Here is a 17,962-nt window from a genome sequence, read left to right as displayed (position 1 = left end):
TTAGCAATTGTCTGGTTGTATTGAATTTGGCTATAATTAATTACCAGTTTCCCACAAGACCCAACCAAAGTGCTTCTAATTTTTCTTTGCTCTGGGGACCCACTTCTGTTTTTTGACACGGTTATGGTCGATTATATTTCCATATATAAATGTTATTATCCAAAAAAAAAAAAAAATTAAAAGACAAAACAATCTTTAAAAAATGTTGTTAATGAATATGACTTATAAATGCTATTCTCCAAATAATTTATTTAAAAAAAATAAGCAATAAAAAAGTAGGATTGAAATAGCGAAAATCAATTGTAAGAATTTGATTATTAAAATATAAGAGCATTTTGGAAAAAGTTAGACAAGAAAAAGAAAAACTCATCGGGTCATGTTTCAATTGGTATTGAAAAAAAAAATTAGGTAAAATGAAATAAAGAAAACAGAATTAGTACTCTTCAATTTGTTGCGTTTTAATCAAAGTGTAAACTCACTCTGACTAACTTTGACCAACTTATAGCCTCACCTGCCCGAGAAATGGTCTTGATCAAGAATTTGCAATCCTGAGAGAGACTTGTGAAAAATTAAACTCGAATGATATTCTCTCTCGCTTTCAACTTGTAGTGTTTGCAAATGTATTAGAGGAAGGTCGGTAGTATTTTGTTTTTTATGGAAATTGTGCTTCCTTTCAAAACCGGCGTTTCATTTTTTTTTGCCAAAATTAGCATCTCTAGTTTAGTTATAACTTATTTTAATCTTTTTTCTCGCTTTTTTGGGAAACATCTCAGATGCAGCTCTCTTGCTTGCAGTAAATAGTGCACCGCCGCTAGATATCTGGTGTCTTCATTTTTAGTTGTAAAAAGTATATATATAGATCATGTATTACGCTATAGTTAGAAAACTGTGAGACATGACACTCATTTTGAACATTCATATTCAGTGCAAATAACATCTGACAAGACTATTGAAAACTTGCAATGTTCGCGCAGGCACACAGTCAAGTTTAATCTGTGCTGTCTGATTTGAATGCCGTATTTTTACTTTGCAGGAGGCTGAAAGTTGAAATTAAATAATTATAACATATCGGGACTAACAACTGCAGAATATAAAAACAACAGGCGACAATGGTTGATTACAATAGACTGATGCTTGATCCATGCAAGCTCAGTTCACACTGTCGGGGCAGATGGACAGTGTGGATTTTTGAGGAAAGTTTATTAGTATGAATCTTAACAGAAGCACAAAGCTTGAGAAAATTGTGGTACAGGATCTCAATGCCCAAACACTGTGCCAAAATTTACTTTTACACTGGAGGCAAAACAAATAAAAAAAATTGAAGCCAACTTTATTTGCACTGAAAGACAAACTGTACTAATTTCCCAACATATATAACATATGTATCTTGTGCATTGCTTGCATTAATTAGCCTCTCCTTTTTTTTTTTTCTACCATAATATCAGAAAAGAGTCTGCCATAACAGGCCTGATTTATTAAGAAAAAAATCAGTCAGGTTGACATACAAAACCACCCCGAGGAAAAAGGGGGTCAAAGTTCAAAAAACAACTTAATAGACACGTGCTTTTGGTGGGAATGACTCGATCTCATCATCCAAAGTATTCAAGTGCACTGGTCGATATGCAAGTCGAACCTTCCCATTGTCCCAATACCTATATAACACAAAATTAATAGTTAGATTTCAAAAGTAAACCACCACATTGTTTTATATACCCAAACAGCTAAAGAAACAGGCATCTTGTCAAAAGAAAAGATATGTTAGAAAAAAATAGTTTTTATAATTGGTAATTGACAAATTAGAACCATATAAATCTATTGTGTAGGCTAATGATATAGAAAACTAACCCTAATGTGTGCTTCATCCAGTTCTCATCATCTCTTGTCTGTACAGAAAAAAAAACAACAAGAAAAGCATACCAATTAGCAAATAAATAGATTAAAAGAAAGAGAGAACATAACAAGAATGGACAAAATATTTAAAATTGATGAAAATAAATAAACAGACCGTGAAATCCTCACGCGCATGAGCTCCTCGACTCTCTTTCCTAGCCTCAGCTGAATGCATGGTAATGCATGCATTTATCAGCAAATTTTCTAGCTCAATTGTTTCTATTAAATCAGAATTCCTACACGAAAATAAGAACATGGAACGAGTTATAACAATGAGACGAGTAATGGTTTTTTAATCAAAACGAAATGTATATAAGACAATGAGCAAGTAATCTTTTTGCACCATATCAGGCTACGATCAGAAACTTTCACATCACTAAAGCTGTCCCACGTCTTGTCAATCAGCTCACACCCTAAAAAAGACATTATAAGATAATTATGCTTAATCCTTGAACTCAGCCAAACAATAAATTCAACGGATAATAACTTGATGAACAAAAGGCAAGCTTTCTTATTTAAGATGAAAGAAATTTGTGAGTCAAACATCAAACAGATTATTTCAAAGGGAGCTCCACCAAGAAGTAAAAACTCTCAAGTCTTTTTTTTTTTTTTAAATGTTGACAGTAGTAAAAACTCTTTAAGTCCCTTTTTTTTCTGAAAATGTTGACAGTGGCTGTCAAGCTAAGAAAAAAATTTAATAAGTGATTACCAATTGAAGCCTTTTTCCTGAACCAACTTCTCGCAGTTAAACAATATTTTTTGTTAAGGGTAAATGCATAAAGAAGGACAAAGATACCTTCGGCTAGGGTTTCCTGAGTTCTGAAAACAGCAGCATTATTCTGCATGACACGCTGCATGTTGAGACGGATCTTGGAGGTTGGGAGAGATCCATTGGAGTTCCTTAGCTTTTCTAGCCATGCAATAGTCTTCTGGCCAGCATCTGCTTCTAGGGGCTTGAGTTTCTCTCCTGATCAAGAAAACATTCCACCAAATAATAATGTTTACAGAAATAGAAGTCAATCAAAGTTATGAAAGCTACACAGAAAAACATGTATTTGTCAGTGAACTATTGGAGTTCTGAAAAAGAGTTTCTCTGTTCAAGAAAACATTATATGCAAGGGTACACCTGTTTGACCATGAACTAAAAAAAATACACCTGGGCTGCTGATTGCATTAAGGCAGCATTTATTTTGCATGTCTTTCAAAACCAGGATAGGTTAATGAAACTCGAAAATTAAGAGGCCCCGGCTATTGATTTCCTCATAATGAGGTTAACAATATAATAAATGATCAAAATCGTCTTTAATAAAACAATTAAGTTCCATATATTGCTTTTCCTCTACTAAACTTAAATGCAACCCATGCTTAAGAAGGGACTGTTTTTGCAAGAAAAAAGGAATGATGGGCTCTCCTCCTTTTCTTAATTTTGTTTACCTAGATGGCTTTTCACTTGACTTCGAAGTTATGACAATACTTCTTCTATTTCTATGTTTCACATGGAAGCTGGGATTTGTCTAATTGAATGATTTGAAACCACTACGATTGGATTTCATTTCTAGCCTACCCCAACTTGTTTGGGACTATAGGGTTGGTAGTTATTGTTGTTGAATGATTTGGAACCACACAAAAAGCTTGAGAAAGCATGCCTGGTTTAGCAGTTTCGGCAACTCTATTTGCACAAGCTCTACCAAAAACAACGATATCAAGGAGAGAATTGGCACCCAGCCTGTTTGCCCCGTGCACTGATGCACATGCAGCCTCGCCAGCTGCCATCAGACCACGCACCACCTCATCAGGATTGTCTCCCTTTATGTCAACCACCTGACAGTATAAAACAAAATACAAATATACTTAAAATACATTACTCTCTATGAAATGTTGTTCTTTTTCAATATCACCAATTCTGCTTACCATAAATGGTCATTGGAAAAAAATTCATGCAGGGTGGTTCTACCAGCTATAAACTAGTTTAACTGGTCAATTTAAACCGAGGTCTAGTACTTGTGGCGTGAACTCATTTCAACCATGTATCATGTAAATCCTAATTTTCTGGCCAAAGCAGGTAGTTTCTATGGAAAAAATAAAGAAGCTTTCCAGCTATCATTTGCAAAGGTGGGGTTTTTTGCATATATCCATCATTTTTTTCTGTTTTGCAACATTTGAAAGGTTACCTCTCCATGGTGATTAGTGGGAATACCACCCATGTTGTAGTGTACAGTCGGAAGAACAGGAATTGGCTCCTTAGTCACATCAACTCCCGCAAAAATGGCAGCAGTTTCAGAAATACCTGGGAGCCTTTCTTTCAGCACTTCAGGAGGAAGATGGTTTAAGTGCAAATAGATGTGATCCTTCAGGGGACCTAATTAAATTTGAGTACAGAATTAAAAACATATATTCCAACTCAGTACACCAAAGGTGTCATTCCATACCAAAACAGATAACCGGCAAAGCATCAACAATAAGGTGGTATCATACTTGTGTCAGAGCCCTTCTTTTCATTTTTGATTCTGCCACCTCTTGGTTTCTGAATTTTGAGTACCCAAACCCTATCTGGTAAACTCAACTTCAAATAAACAATACTATCAAATTTAATTCCATACCTACACCACGGCCATTTCTGATTTCCATAGTCATTGAACGAGAAACAACGTCACGAGAAGCAAGATCCTTTGCAGTCGGTGCATACCGCTCCATAAAACGCTCTCCTTCACTGTTTCTGAGGATACCACCTTCACCACGGGATCCTTGAAGCGCAAATTTCATAGAGCAAGAGAAAAGGAGAATTGTAAGACACTAATATATAATGTAACCGATGTACATGTATTCAGGAAACACAAAAATAGATTGACTGCAAATTCACTCTCCACTCCCTCCAATCTCTTGCAGACTTTCACGATAAAAAGAAACTTTATAGATTTCCAGCACTTTTCAGATCCCCATTCTTCGGTGGAGATTATGTGAATTTATTGTTTTTCCGAGGCATGTGCGCTTACTAAATCACCAAAAATGGTATCCATAAATGTAGTCCTAGGGTCCCATGTGCAATTTTCTTTAACAGATATGAATTGCTTTGAAATGCAAATGCAAACCTTCCGTAATGAGGCAACCGGCACCATAGATACCAGTAGGATGGAACTGCACAAACTCAAGATCCTACAAAGCATAAAAATTTCACTTGTATCAGTAAAAGGTAACAAGAAACTTAAACGTCGTCAAATTAACAATGTAAAAGAAAATTTTAAACAACCAAGGACTAACCTCGAGACCTAGCCCAGCACGCGAAACCATGGCATTGCCATCTCCTGTGCATGTGTGAGCTGAGGTGGCAGAGAAGAATGCCCTTCCATAACCCTGGTACAGTGACAATTTTACTTAATTAAATCCAAATATAACACTTATATTAAGCACAGAGAACAAGACAGAAAGCAGAGAAAATGGTTTACCCCAGTCGCAAGGATAGTATTGCCTGCATGGAATCTATGGAGTGTCCCATCCTCCATATTTAATGCAATCACACCTTGGCATTCACCTAAGTTCAGAAATACAATAGATTATTATAATGAAGTGTGTAAGAAGAACTAATAATCAAAATCTAAAATGTTACAGAAATTGCCTGGAGGTAAATAGATTAAGCAAATAGCATAGAGCACAGAAGTTCCTCACATATGTTAAAGTGCTTTAATTGTGTCTTCTGTACATGCTTTTAAAGGTGTATAATAAATAAAGCCAAGGGAAGATCATTATTTATATATGTTAAGTCAAACAAAGGGATGTTATAGTACGTGCATCAGGTACATAAGTACATTTGTTAGCATTTTCTAATTTGGCTTCCAACATTCAGCAAATAAAAAGAATATCAAATTATTTAAAAAAAATCCCGGCTATGTTTAAAAAATCAATTAACAACATTTGCTCTGAAGAGAATTTGGATTAGATTAGAATGTGGTCACAGTACAAAGTAAGGTCTCACAAAACCACATACCGTCTTTGTTCATGAGGAGATCTAGAGCAAAGTACTCAACAAAGAACTGTGTGTTATGCTTCATTGCTTGGCCATAAAGAGTGTGAAGCAATGCATGGCCAGTACGGTCAGCAGCACATGCGCACCTATAGGCCTGACCACCTATACAAAAGCAGACAATGTTTTTAAATTCTCCTAGTCCTGACCAACAATTTCATTTCACCCATATTGCACTTAATCAAGAATGATTTATATTTGAAACACAGCTTATAAAGTTTGATTTGTTTAATATGAAATTTCAACTGCAACATAGTCAACTATGCAACCAGTCCTTGGTATTATTACCGGCTGATGGTTTGTGAATGTAGTTGCAAGTATGAGAAATAGTGGTGTCATTTGCAAATGTGGTAAAATATCTATTGTTAGTTGACAAAATAATCATTTAATTTTTTCTTAGAGTACTATCAACTTTTATCACTCATCAGAATAACCTTTTCCATATAGTCTAACACTTGGGTGTTATTAACAAGTATCCAACATAATTTGTACGGGTTATAAGGAGTTGAAGTTAAATTATATGATGTTTATTGCAAAAAAAAAAAAAATATATATATATAGTCAAATGTGACATCCTTATTAGAATTGAGTATATATTGTTAAACCTTTTCCAAAATTCAAGCTTTGGCCCCCAAAAGCACGCTGGTAAATCTTTCCTTGTTCCGTGCGAGAGAAGGGTAATCCATAATTTTCCAGTTCAATAACAGCCTTCGGTGCTTCTCTACACATGTACTGAATTGCATCCTGGTCACCTGACAGTGGGGAGAAAGGAAAGTGATATACATTGCCATGGCAAAGAAAATTAGCAATCTCCATTTCCTGTGCTCTAAATGAGCAAGTTCCTTTTTTACCCCTCAAAAACTCAATTATAAACTATTGTCTCAACAAAACACATCATATAATATCATAAAAGCCAGTGAGGCAAGAGAAATGTCTCACACAGCCTTTGCTTGCCCCAATATATCCCTCCCATACTCTGTTTCTAAGCATGTGTGGAGAAAGAAGGTACCTGAGTACATTTGTAAAAAAGGGGGAGTACATGGAGTTGCTAATTCTTATGTTTCGAATCAGGGTGCCAGATTCTTCTCATTTTTCAAGCATATTAAATACAAGATTTTCCAGGAAACTGCAAGAAAGTGGTTTTTCTAGACAAATTTCAACAGTATTTTAACAGTAAAATACCTAGCCAGTCGCTTCCCTTGACAGTATCATACATATGCCACCTCCAATCATCTTCACTCATATTTCCTAAAGCAGCATTGATACCACCCTGCAGAAAAAAGTATCACGCAATTGTGAATTGGTAGAAAAATACCCAACAAAAGAAAAAAGGGCACTGACCGAAGCAGGCCAGAGTTAAAATATTAAATTGCACAAAAGAAGAACAGCAGATGATAAAAATATTACCTGAGCGGCGACAGTGTGAGATCGGGTGGGGAAAAGCTTGGTGATGCAAGCAGTATTGAACCCGTGCTCTGATAACCCAATAGCTGCTCTGAGCCCAGCACCGCCAGCTCCAACCACAACCGCATCATACTTGTGGTCTACAACAGTATAGCTCTGCGATTTATTTTACCAAATAAATCACATCACATTATTTTCTTAATCATGAAACTTTTCATCATACATAAATACATATTGCAACAGTTAATCATTGCAGATGTACAAAAATAAACAAAGAAAAGAATGAAAAGTTGAAATATCCCCGAAAATTGAACTAAATTTTGGATACTCAGGTTATCCTATGTAATGCTGAATATTATGCAAATCTAAGCATACATGAAATTTCAATCATTTATAATCTATTAGTTAGAAACATAATAGGAGGAACAAGTTCTAAATGAAGTCTGTCACATTAAATAGTAGCCAGAAAGGACCACAAAAAAGATCAAACGGAATTGAGCCTTCTTATCAACAATTATATATAATGAATGAAATAGATCAAATTAGATGGTCAACAGCTAGAACATAAAGTAATCATCAAATCTCTCGTCAAAGAGCACCTAATATTAACAAAATCTATGCACGGCAAAATCTAGAGATGCAAGAAAGAAAGAGTAATTCCAAACAAGAGACATAAGTAACATCAGATAATAATTATTTACTACTGGAATTATCCCTTCAACTTCTCAACTATGAAATCAACAGTAAACATTCAAACAAACACTAAAAAAAAGAATAGATAAGTACTTGGGAATGTGGAACAAATACGATCTATGTACTATATTAACAGCTCGAATACAAATTTCGCATAATGTAAAGAGTGAGCGTGCGTATGAATTTATACCGCGTCAGTAGAGAGTAATCGAGAAGCAGCTCCGATTTGGTTTCCGATCGACGCCGCCCTCTTCGCCGAGAGGCATCGTGAGACGCAGCTTCGCCACATTTTTTCTCTCTCCTCTCTCTTTCTCTCTCTTGATCGCAATATAAGAAAGTAAGATTGATGGAAGACGGAATACTGGACTTTAAACGGGTTACGGGGTTTTCCGTTTTCTCTATACTGTGTGCGTCACAGCGTCAGCGTCTATCTGGGTTTGAGAATATTATTTTATGAACCGGGTTTTTCCTAAACCCACATTATACTGACATGTGGGTTCTAATTATTTCGGTTATTGGGGCAGCTGCAACCCATATACCATGTGTAGGCAACAACATTCGTTGGATTTTGGATTTGTGCGACAACGGATGTGTCCACTTGTATTATTCTATTTCCAGAGAGAAAATTTGGCGTCTCCAACGAACTCACCTAAAGTAACCCAATATTTGGGAAATTTTTTATTCATAGAAATTAATAAAAATGTAGAGAGAGAAACAGAAAGAGTGCATAGTTTATAATATTAATGGAAAAATTGGTACAAATTCTACCGATCAAAACAATAAAAAAAGTTAGGATAGGTAGAAATTCTACCTATCTAAACTATCAAACAGTTAGAATAGATAAAAATTCTACCGATCCTAATTTGTTTTTATTTCTTTCATCTGTTTGCAGCAAATTGCTACAGTTTTATTTGAAATGGAGTTTAGATAGGCAGAATTTCTACCTATCCTAACTGTTTGGTAGTTTAGATAGGTGGAATTTATACCTATCCTAACTGTTTGATAGTTTAGATCGGTAAAATCTATACCGATCTTTCTACCAATATTACAAATTATGCACTCTTTCTATTTCTCTCTCTACCTTTTTCATAATTTCTATGAATAAAAAATTTCCCAATATTTGAGTCTGCCTATAGATAATATTTTAGATTGGAGATTTATTGACAATTTTAATAATTGTAAAATTAATATATAATTTTACTCCGGCAATAAATATAATTTGAATTTTATTCATATTATACCGAAATTTTTATTAATACCCAAAAATATAATGAAATTACCGGATCTACTCAGTTTTTGAATAGATTTCAAAAAATGCTCCTTCCGGTTACTAGATAACCGGACTCAAAATACCTTTCCGCTGAACTAGTCCATGAAAAATACCCGGTTACCTAGTAACCGAAAATTACCCCTGTGTCCGATTACTAAGTAATCGGACTCACTATTTTAAAAAGCAGATGCAATTTTTGGCTTTTTTTTAACAAAATATAAATTTTTAATTTTTTTTGTATTGATATATTAGAAATGTTGAATATATTTCTTTGAAAATAGATGGAATACAATATAATTTGATTTATTAGAAATACTGTAACAAATAATCCGGATCAACATTTTTTCAGGCCGGATTTTTCGTGGCTGTAAGAAAAATTAATATATTTATTTATGTGTTATTGAAAAAAATATATATATGCTTTGAATGTGAGTTATTGATTGCGGTTCAAAAGTTACTTCTAGGTAATACAAAAAATATTGTGACCCTTCTAGTACATTTAATTTCTAAAAAAATAGTATTTATTTTGAGAATTCTTTTTGAATATCAATCATTAAATAACTTAAAGTTTTTGTTTTTCTTTTAAAATAGATACAACTTTTTTAGAAATTAAAGTACTAGATGGATGACAATATTTTATGTATTTACCTAGAAGTGACTTTTGAACCGGGATCAATAACTCAGAATCTAAGTATTTTTATTTTTTCTCCAATAACACATAAAGAAATATAATAATTTTTCTTACAACCGCGAAAAATCCAGCCTGAAAAATATTGATTCGGATTATTTATTGCAGTCTTTCTAATAAATCAAATTATATTGTATTTCATCTATTTTTAAAGAAATATATTCAATATTTCTAATATTTTAATACAAAAAATAAAAAAAAATATTTTGTAAAAAAAAACTGCCAAAAACTGCATCTTTTTTTAAAAATAGGGAGTATGGTTACTTAGTAACCGGACATAAGGGTAATTTTTGATTACTAGGTCAGCGAAAAGGTATTCTGAATCCGGTTATCTAATAACCGAAAGGGGCATTTTTTGAAATACATTCAAAAACTGGGTAGATTTGATAATTTTATTATATTTTTGGGTATTAATAAAAATTTCGGCATATTATATGATAAAAAAATAATAATGAAACTTGACGCAAGTTTAGTCTTTAATTAAATGACATAAAACTTTTTATTATTCATATTTAATGGCATTTGATGGAATTCCATATAATGTTTAAATTGTATAAAGATTGAACAATGCAAATCTATAAAGAAAACAACTATGTATATTGTTTTTAGAGAAATGTTCTAGTACTCCAAGCCACCAAATTCGAGCTCGTTCCCGAACTGGTTTAACTGGGTTTAACCGTCCGCTAATAATGATAATTTATTAATTTGTCATTAATTAATGCATCATTGTTTTAATTTGATTGTTTTAAACGTTAGCTATGCATGCTTTTGTACTGTGTTTTAATTTCGTAGATAGTTTGTTAAGAGCAGTTGTAATCACCAATCCCCGAGCTAGTCCCCCAGCTTGTTAAGAGTCCTCTAATCATTTGCTAACTACTTAAGTACTTTAGTGTACTTTAAAGTACAAGTTATAATGATTAGCTCAGGGATTGGTTCTAATTTTAATGATAAGCACAAATTTTAATGATGAAAATTAACTGCTTTTAATATTTAATAACTAAAAAAGGAATCTCCATTTTGAAGCTCCATTTTATTTCTGTTTTGCTTCGTTTCTTCTCTCTCTATTTTCTTCCTCTTCGTGCTTTCCATCGTTGATCGATGTTTCAAACCTTACAGTATAGTAAGTTTGAGCATTTTTTACTGAATACTTTTATTCCTCACTTTTGTTTGTTAACTGATGTTTAAATTATGAAGTGAATAGATTTATATGGTTTGTACGTTAGCTTTGAATGCTTCTAATTTGTTATAGTTAATGGTTTAAAAAGGGGGAGTATCAGTTAGCTTTTAATGGTATTTACGTTAGCTTTCAATGCTTCTAATTTGTTATAGTTAATTGTTTACACATGGTGGATAATGAGTTAGATTTATATTGTTTATGTGATAATTTTTTTTTAATGTGTGCTTGGGGACGGGTTCGGGGATTTGTTAAAATTTAGAGCTGTCAACATTTTGCACTCGGGGACGAATTCATGATTCGTTTTTGTTTTAAAAAATTAAAATTTAACTCATTTACAATGAAAGTTAACACACTGGAACGTAGTTGATTAAACGCTTTCATTTGTATGTTTAAATTACACGATTGTTTCGCTGCGTTTGGTGCTGCTTTTGTTAACTTTTTGAATGGAGTATTTTTCGCTTCATGCAGCGAAATTCTATACAATAAATAAAGATTCGTACTGTTATTGTGTTGTATGAAGTAAAACATGCTTTATTTGTCAACGACATTCTAGAAGGTTGGGGGACACGCACGGGTACTTTGTTTGGGGTACAATTATCAGCTTCATTTTTTTTTTTTTTGGCAGGCTTAAAAAATTGTTAGTAAAATTATCAAAACAAATCATTGTTAAGGAATCTTAACTCTTTTTTAATTATGTATTGATATTGTTAAGTAAAATTTAAGAACTTCAACACGAAATACGAGATTACCTTTTTCCGGTGGATGTCACATATGCCTAGAAAAGGATTGTCTAAATGCATATGCATGTGAATGTATGCTTCCATATTTGTATTGTAATTTCGTGGATGAACACATTCAAACTAGGTGCTTGATTGTGGTGGGATACATGGAGAGATTAAGCAATTAGGACAAAAAATCCAGTCTTATGTACATGGTAATTTCATTCTACTGTTTTAATATTTTATTAGCAACATAAATATATAACAATAATAACTATAAAGTGAGAACCAACATTTAATCTAGTGTCGAAGGCAATACCTTCTGTGTAGGAGGTAGCAGGTTTAGAATTTAGATAGGAAAATCTTTTGTAAATATTAAATAATTTGGTGACTTGATCTCCAACCTTTACTAAAAAAAAAACTATAAAGTACAATTGTTTTAGCCTCTTTGGATTTTTTAATGTATATATCATTCATTTTTAATTTAAATATGTTTAATTGTTTGAATTTGTTATTCACTTTTCTTAAATGTCTTTTGAAGTAATTAAACTTAAATCTCTACATGAGAAGAAAATGTCTATCGCTATCTCAGTTAGACGTACGATTTGAATATAATAGTGTAAATGAAATAAAAAAATTATTATTCTTTACTTTCATTGTATCTAGGAAAAACAACTTTTGAATTTGTTCTTGATATTTCTTTAATAATTTGTTTGTTACGAAAAAAAATGACAAGCGTGGTAGGATTTTAATTTTTAAATTAATATTTAATGTTGGTTTGATAGAAAAATTTATTTTACCGAACTACGGAACTAAATTAAAAAAAAAGTTACATAAATTAAATTTTAGAGCACTTATCCCTTCTATTTTTTCAAATAAAATTTCTTAAACAATCTTACACCAAATTATCATAAACATTAAATATTCTAAGCATTACTAAAATCACCCTAAAAATTATGGATGACATGAAAATTAATTTTACGATCAAAAGGTATCTGGATCTTGTAAATAACTGCAAATATTTAATCTAGTAAAATAAAGTATTTTAACAATCAATATGCTAATATATAGAGATTGGAAGACTTCTGGCGTGATGAATATTTACAATTTGGTCTATGGATGCAACTTTGATTCTTAAAGTGGTGCTTGAGCATATATTAAGCTGAATGCTTTCTTTAATGTATTTTCTTTCTTTCTTTTTTCTCACTCAAAAAAAATGTGTTCTTTCTTTTTCAGACTAGTTTATTGGTAGTTGAAAAGCAAACGGTAACGAGGAGATGATAAGGAGGGAATATTATGGAGAGATCTAGTAGCAATCCGTCTTAATCATAAAACTATACAAGCCCTTGTATTCACGATAACCGTATGAGATAGGTAGAATCAAGGTTCTAAATAGTGTTTATCGCGTCATAGCGGGGAGTCTTTAAAAAAAGCTATAGCGAATAACGACGCTATAGCGAAAACTATGCCACATAGTATTTTTTTATTTTTATAAAAATTATATTATATATTTGTACTAAATATCAATATTATTTAGTCTCATAGAACAATAAATAATACCAAATTGATTAAAAAATTATAATATTAATATTGAATCAATACAAATTCCAAATTGCGACTCAAAAATATCCATAGTAATACTAATATCATAAACTATCAATATTTTTCTATTCAAAATATCTTCAACGTCATAACATAATTTATCTTTTTTCTATTTAAATTTCAAAATAACCTAGAAATTGAAAAAAAAAATTCATATTTCTAGTAAAATAAACAGATGATCCTTGAAGAAATTCTTGTTAGTCCCTAAAATTTCCATAATTTAGCAATTATTTATTTGATTTATCATTAGTTAAAAAAAAACCAAGAGCAAAATGAAAAAAATTATTATAGCGGACCTGAATTTGATATAATGTAATATTCATCAAAATTAAACAATATCTTCACCATTTATTTATTTTAAAGCCCATATAAATTGAAAAAAAAAAACAGCTCATGTTGCATAGCGCGCTATTTGCGCTATAGCGGACCGCTATTACCGCTATAGCATCCGTAGCTTAAATAGCGTGTGTTAATGCTATAGCTTAGTGTTTAGAGTCCAAAAACGCTATAGCGCGCTATTTAGAACACTAGGTAGAATAGTCCGGTGAGATAGAATCCAATAACGGACTTATATTCACGGTAGTGTCTTGAATTCATCATCTGCATTGAAGCACCATTTGAGTTTAGATTTGTAATTCAAATGGAATAGTGGGAAATTTTTTTTTTTTTTAAAACCTTCGCAGGGGTTGTGAAGTTGTGAGAGGGAATCAAACTCTCGACCTTTGGGTACAACAATTTTATGACATTTTTCTAGCCAATTGTGCTACCTCCCATTTCTAATGGAAAACCTGTTATTTCAAATTTAATTGTTAATTTTAGTTGAAATTCACGCATTAAAAAAAAAAATTCAACATTTGAATTGGAAATAACAGTTCTGTCATCTCATTTGGATAGGGGTGTAAACGGTCGGATACGGATCGGATAGTGGCCTTACAGTATCTGTATCCGTATCTGTTATAATTTTTTGGATACGGATAGTCTCGGATACGGATACGGATACGGATTAGATATTAATGTTACGGATACAGATCGGATATCGGACGGATACGGATATTTTTAATAATTAGCTTGTTGATTACAAAACATCTATTATATAATTTGAAATATTAGTCACTAATTATGTCATAGTGTTATATTGTTAAATAGTTATTAGTTTTATCGATATATTTGTTTCTTATAATATGTCCCGTTGCAACGCACGGGTATGATACTAGTATATCTATATGTAATTTAATAAATTATTGGTACAATATGCAATTTAATAAATCAATTTAAGAACATATAACACATTTGTTGTGATTTAAAAGTGTAAACGGTCGGATACGGGTAGTGAAAAGTCTTACCGTATCCTTATCCGTTATAATTTTTCAGATACGGAAACAGATACGGATACGGATAAGATAATTTAGGTGATTTTCCGGATTCTGATTCGGACGAAATCGGATAATATCCAATCAGTTTACACCCCTACATTTGGATAATAGCAAATTCAAATCCTTAGATCTGATCTGTTTGTTATATTAGTATGAATTTTAAAGGGATTTCGTGCGTTACATATGTGAATTGGATTAGTCTGAGTTTAGATGTAATCTGTTTGTCATATTAGTATGAAATTTAAAGGGAATTTGTGCATTATAGATGTGAACTGAATTAGTTTGAATTCTCATTGGACGGTCCGGACTAAATTCGAATTGTGATTTGTGAGTTGATATAGAAGATGCAGCTTCCGGTTTAAAGTTAAAGTCGAATGATCACAATTAAATACATGATAAAGGTAAGAGATTTTCTTGTTAAATTAATTCATAATTTAAATAAAATTAGTTTTGTTAAGAGATGAAAGGAGAGTCCGATATCTAATAGGAATCGTTCAATTCACATGTATTGATTAATGTATACTTTGTCTGTATGAATCTTAATGTTGTTCATACGAATCTTGATGTTAATCGAAATGACTCCTATAGAACATCAGATTGCCCTAATTCCTTCAGTCCGACTTCAAACTGAAATAAAAACCCTAAATTAGCAATAAGTCAAGTCATTTGTCAGATGCTCAATCTGACTATCCCGTCTCCACTCGCAATTGAGCCAGAATCCCAGCTGCTTGGACGAATTTCGACAATTGAGCTCAGCTCAGTAACAATGGTGAAAGAAGAGATAAATGGAAAAGAGGCAAAATTGATATTTCATTTCATAATCCATTCGGTTACAACTATCAGCCTTATATAGGCGATCTGAAAAGTGAAAGAATTACAAGATTACAATGAGCGGATTCGTCAATTGAATCGCGAGCTGCCATCTCAGCGTAACTAACAAACTACTTATGTAAATCTGACAATAGGGCCCTCTCGTCAGAGCCTGTTATTCATAACGGTCGCTTCCTTTACTAAGCTGCCCTGGGTCCAGTAAGCAGTGATACTTCAATTAAACGAGTGCTGACCGCGCTGACCCGTTCCTCTTTCTCCCTCTTCAGTTCTCTTAGCGGAGTCTGAATTAGACCCGTCAATGCCCACTAATGCGGCATCTGACAATCCCTCCTCCTTAAGCTGTTTCTCGACCTCGAGAATGAAGTCTGGAAACCTCCTCGCCATGCTTGAATAGTCCTCCCATGTAGCATCTTCTACTCCTTGCCCTTTCCATTGAATTAGCAATTGGGAAATAGCAGAATTCTGCCGCTTAACCATTCTTCTGGCAACAATTGATTGCGGGAGGTTTAAAATTTCAGGATTGGGCTCAATCAGAGGTAAAACAGGAGCAACTGCTTGATTAGACCCGACTCGAGCCTTCAACAGTGACACATGGAAAACAGGGTGGATGGATGAACCGTCAGGGAGGTTTAGACGATAAGCACAGGTACCAATTTTGTCCAGTATCTCAAAAGGACCAAAAAATTTTGGGTTTAGCTTCTGATTCCCCATTCCAGAAACTGTTACTTGTCGGTAAGGTTGTATTTTAAGATAAACCCAATCCCCCACTGAGAAATGTCTTTCTGTGCGATGCTTATCGGCATAAAGTTTCATTCTTTCTTGCGCCTTGTGCAAATTTGTCTTCAATTGAGCTAGAGTGGTTTGCCTATCTTGCAACAATGCATTCACTACCTCAACTCTACTTTTAGGGGCACTTCCCAGACCCAATTGAGGTGGCTGATACCCGTATAGTGCTTAAAACAGTGTCATTTTTGTCGAGCGGTGAAATGTGGTATTATACCACCACTCAGCTAGGGACAAGTAACGACTCCATTCTTTTTGCTTATCAAACACCATGCTTCGCAGATATGTCTCTAAGCACTGATTGACTCTCTTCGTCTGACCATCCGTTTGTGGGTGATAAACTGTACTCATATTCAGCTTAACATCCAACCTAGTCAGCAATTCTTGCCAGAATCGGCTTGTAAAGATTGGGTCCCGGTCAGTGATTAATGTCTCAGGTAAACCGTGTAATTTATACACATGATCAATGAAAGCTTGAGCTACATCACTAGCGCTATAGGGATGAGACAAGGGTATAAAATGGGAGTATTTAGTCAAACGATCAACCACTACCAGAATGACATCTTTACCCCTAGATTTTGGCAAACCAGTAATAAAATCCATACCAACACTACACCATGCCTCTTTTGGAATAGGGAGAGGTTGTAATAGCCCAGGAATTGCAATATGCTCTCCTTTGTTCAATTGACAATTGTCACAATCTCTAATAAACTGGTGGATAGCCTCCTTCATTCCAGGCCAGTAAAACAACTTCTTTACCCTTTGATAAGTAGCAATCATGCCAGAGTGCCCACCCAAGGTAGAGTCATGCAATTCCTTCATAATTTTCTCCCTCCAATTGTTGTTATTCCCTACACAGATCCTTCCTTTCTTTCTAATTATGCCTTGGTGTTGAGTCCACTGGTTTTGTATTGCTTGGGCTGAACTGGTGTCACTGCTGCTAGTGACTGGCACATCAGAAATTACATTGGCGCTTTGAATTTGCTCTTTCACCCTTTGAATCCACTCATCACCTTCATAACTGTTGCGTACCTCTTCAACCCAGCTTGGTGTTAATTCACTAATGGCCATCAAATCAGCATCAGAATCAGAAATTTCTCTCTCTTGCCTTGAAAGGGCATCAACCACTTTGTTATCACTCCCCTTCTTATATTCAATCACATAGTCTAACCCGAGCAACTTGCTCAACCCTTTATGCTGAGTTGAGGTGTTAAGCTTTTGCTCAAGCAAATATTTTAGGCTGATATGATCTGTTTTAATGACAAATCTGCCCCCCATGAGATAATGCCTCCATTTCACCACTGCAGAAACTAATGCTAGGAACTCTTTTTCATAGGTGGAGAGATTCTGATTCTTTGGTCCCAACTTTTTGCTGAAAAAGGCAAGGGGATTGATATCTCCATATTATATCTAAATTACAGCCCTGATTTATACTGAAACATGTGCTTTAAAGCCTATAAATGTGGACTTTTTACTTATATTTCGATGAAATGTGGTACTGCTGTGCTTTGTTT

The 17,962-nt window shown here is 33.6% G+C and overlaps 2 protein-coding genes across 2 annotated transcripts; both read right to left on the bottom strand.

Annotated features, from left to right (window-relative positions):
- Nucleotides 1-1,309: 1,309 nt before the first annotated feature.
- On the bottom strand, nt 1,310-8,425 carry LOC144572850 (succinate dehydrogenase [ubiquinone] flavoprotein subunit, mitochondrial). The gene is made up of 16 exons (XM_078322528.1): nt 8,196-8,425; nt 7,316-7,468; nt 7,091-7,178; nt 6,514-6,660; nt 5,873-6,013; nt 5,334-5,419; nt 5,149-5,241; nt 4,980-5,043; nt 4,491-4,634; nt 4,062-4,249; nt 3,537-3,711; nt 2,687-2,857; nt 2,234-2,303; nt 2,006-2,126; nt 1,846-1,883; nt 1,310-1,652 (listed from the first exon to the last, which is right to left on the bottom strand). Exons 1-16 carry the CDS (start codon nt 8,292-8,294, stop codon nt 1,550-1,552), a joined length of 1,881 nt encoding a protein of 626 aa, XP_078178654.1. The 5' UTR covers nt 8,295-8,425; the 3' UTR covers nt 1,310-1,549.
- A 7,453-nt stretch (nt 8,426-15,878) lies between these two features.
- Nucleotides 15,879-16,478, bottom strand: LOC144572795 (uncharacterized). Its single transcript, XM_078322468.1, has one exon. The coding sequence runs from the start codon at nt 16,476-16,478 to the stop codon at nt 15,879-15,881; it is 600 nt and encodes a 199-aa protein (XP_078178594.1).
- Nucleotides 16,479-17,962: the final 1,484 nt, after the last annotated feature.

The sequence above is a fragment of the Carex rostrata genome, chromosome 20 (genome assembly GCF_964058835.1).
Source record: "Carex rostrata chromosome 20, lpCarRost1.2, whole genome shotgun sequence".
Taxonomy (NCBI): Eukaryota; Viridiplantae; Streptophyta; class Magnoliopsida; order Poales; family Cyperaceae; genus Carex; species Carex rostrata.
The sequence above is the reverse complement of the archived record's forward strand: the minus strand, read 5'-3'. Positions and strand labels throughout refer to the sequence as shown.

Bases quoted from the DNA above. Each gene is read 5' to 3' on its own strand.
- LOC144572795 (XM_078322468.1), bottom strand. From the start codon at position 16,478: ATGAAACTTTATGCCGATAAGCATCGCACAGAAAGACATTTCTCAGTG.
- LOC144572850 (XM_078322528.1), bottom strand. From the start codon at position 8,294: ATGTGGCGAAGCTGCGTCTCACGATGCCTCTCGGCGAAGAGGGCGGCG. The intron at 5,044-5,148 runs GTTAGTCCTTGG...TATGCTTTGTAG, and splicing joins GTGCTGGGCTAGGTCTCGAG to GATCTTGAGTTTGTGCAGTT. The intron at 4,250-4,490 runs GTATGGAATTAA...AAATTTAATTAG, and splicing joins CAGAAATGGCCGTGGTGTAG to GTCCCCTGAAGGATCACATC.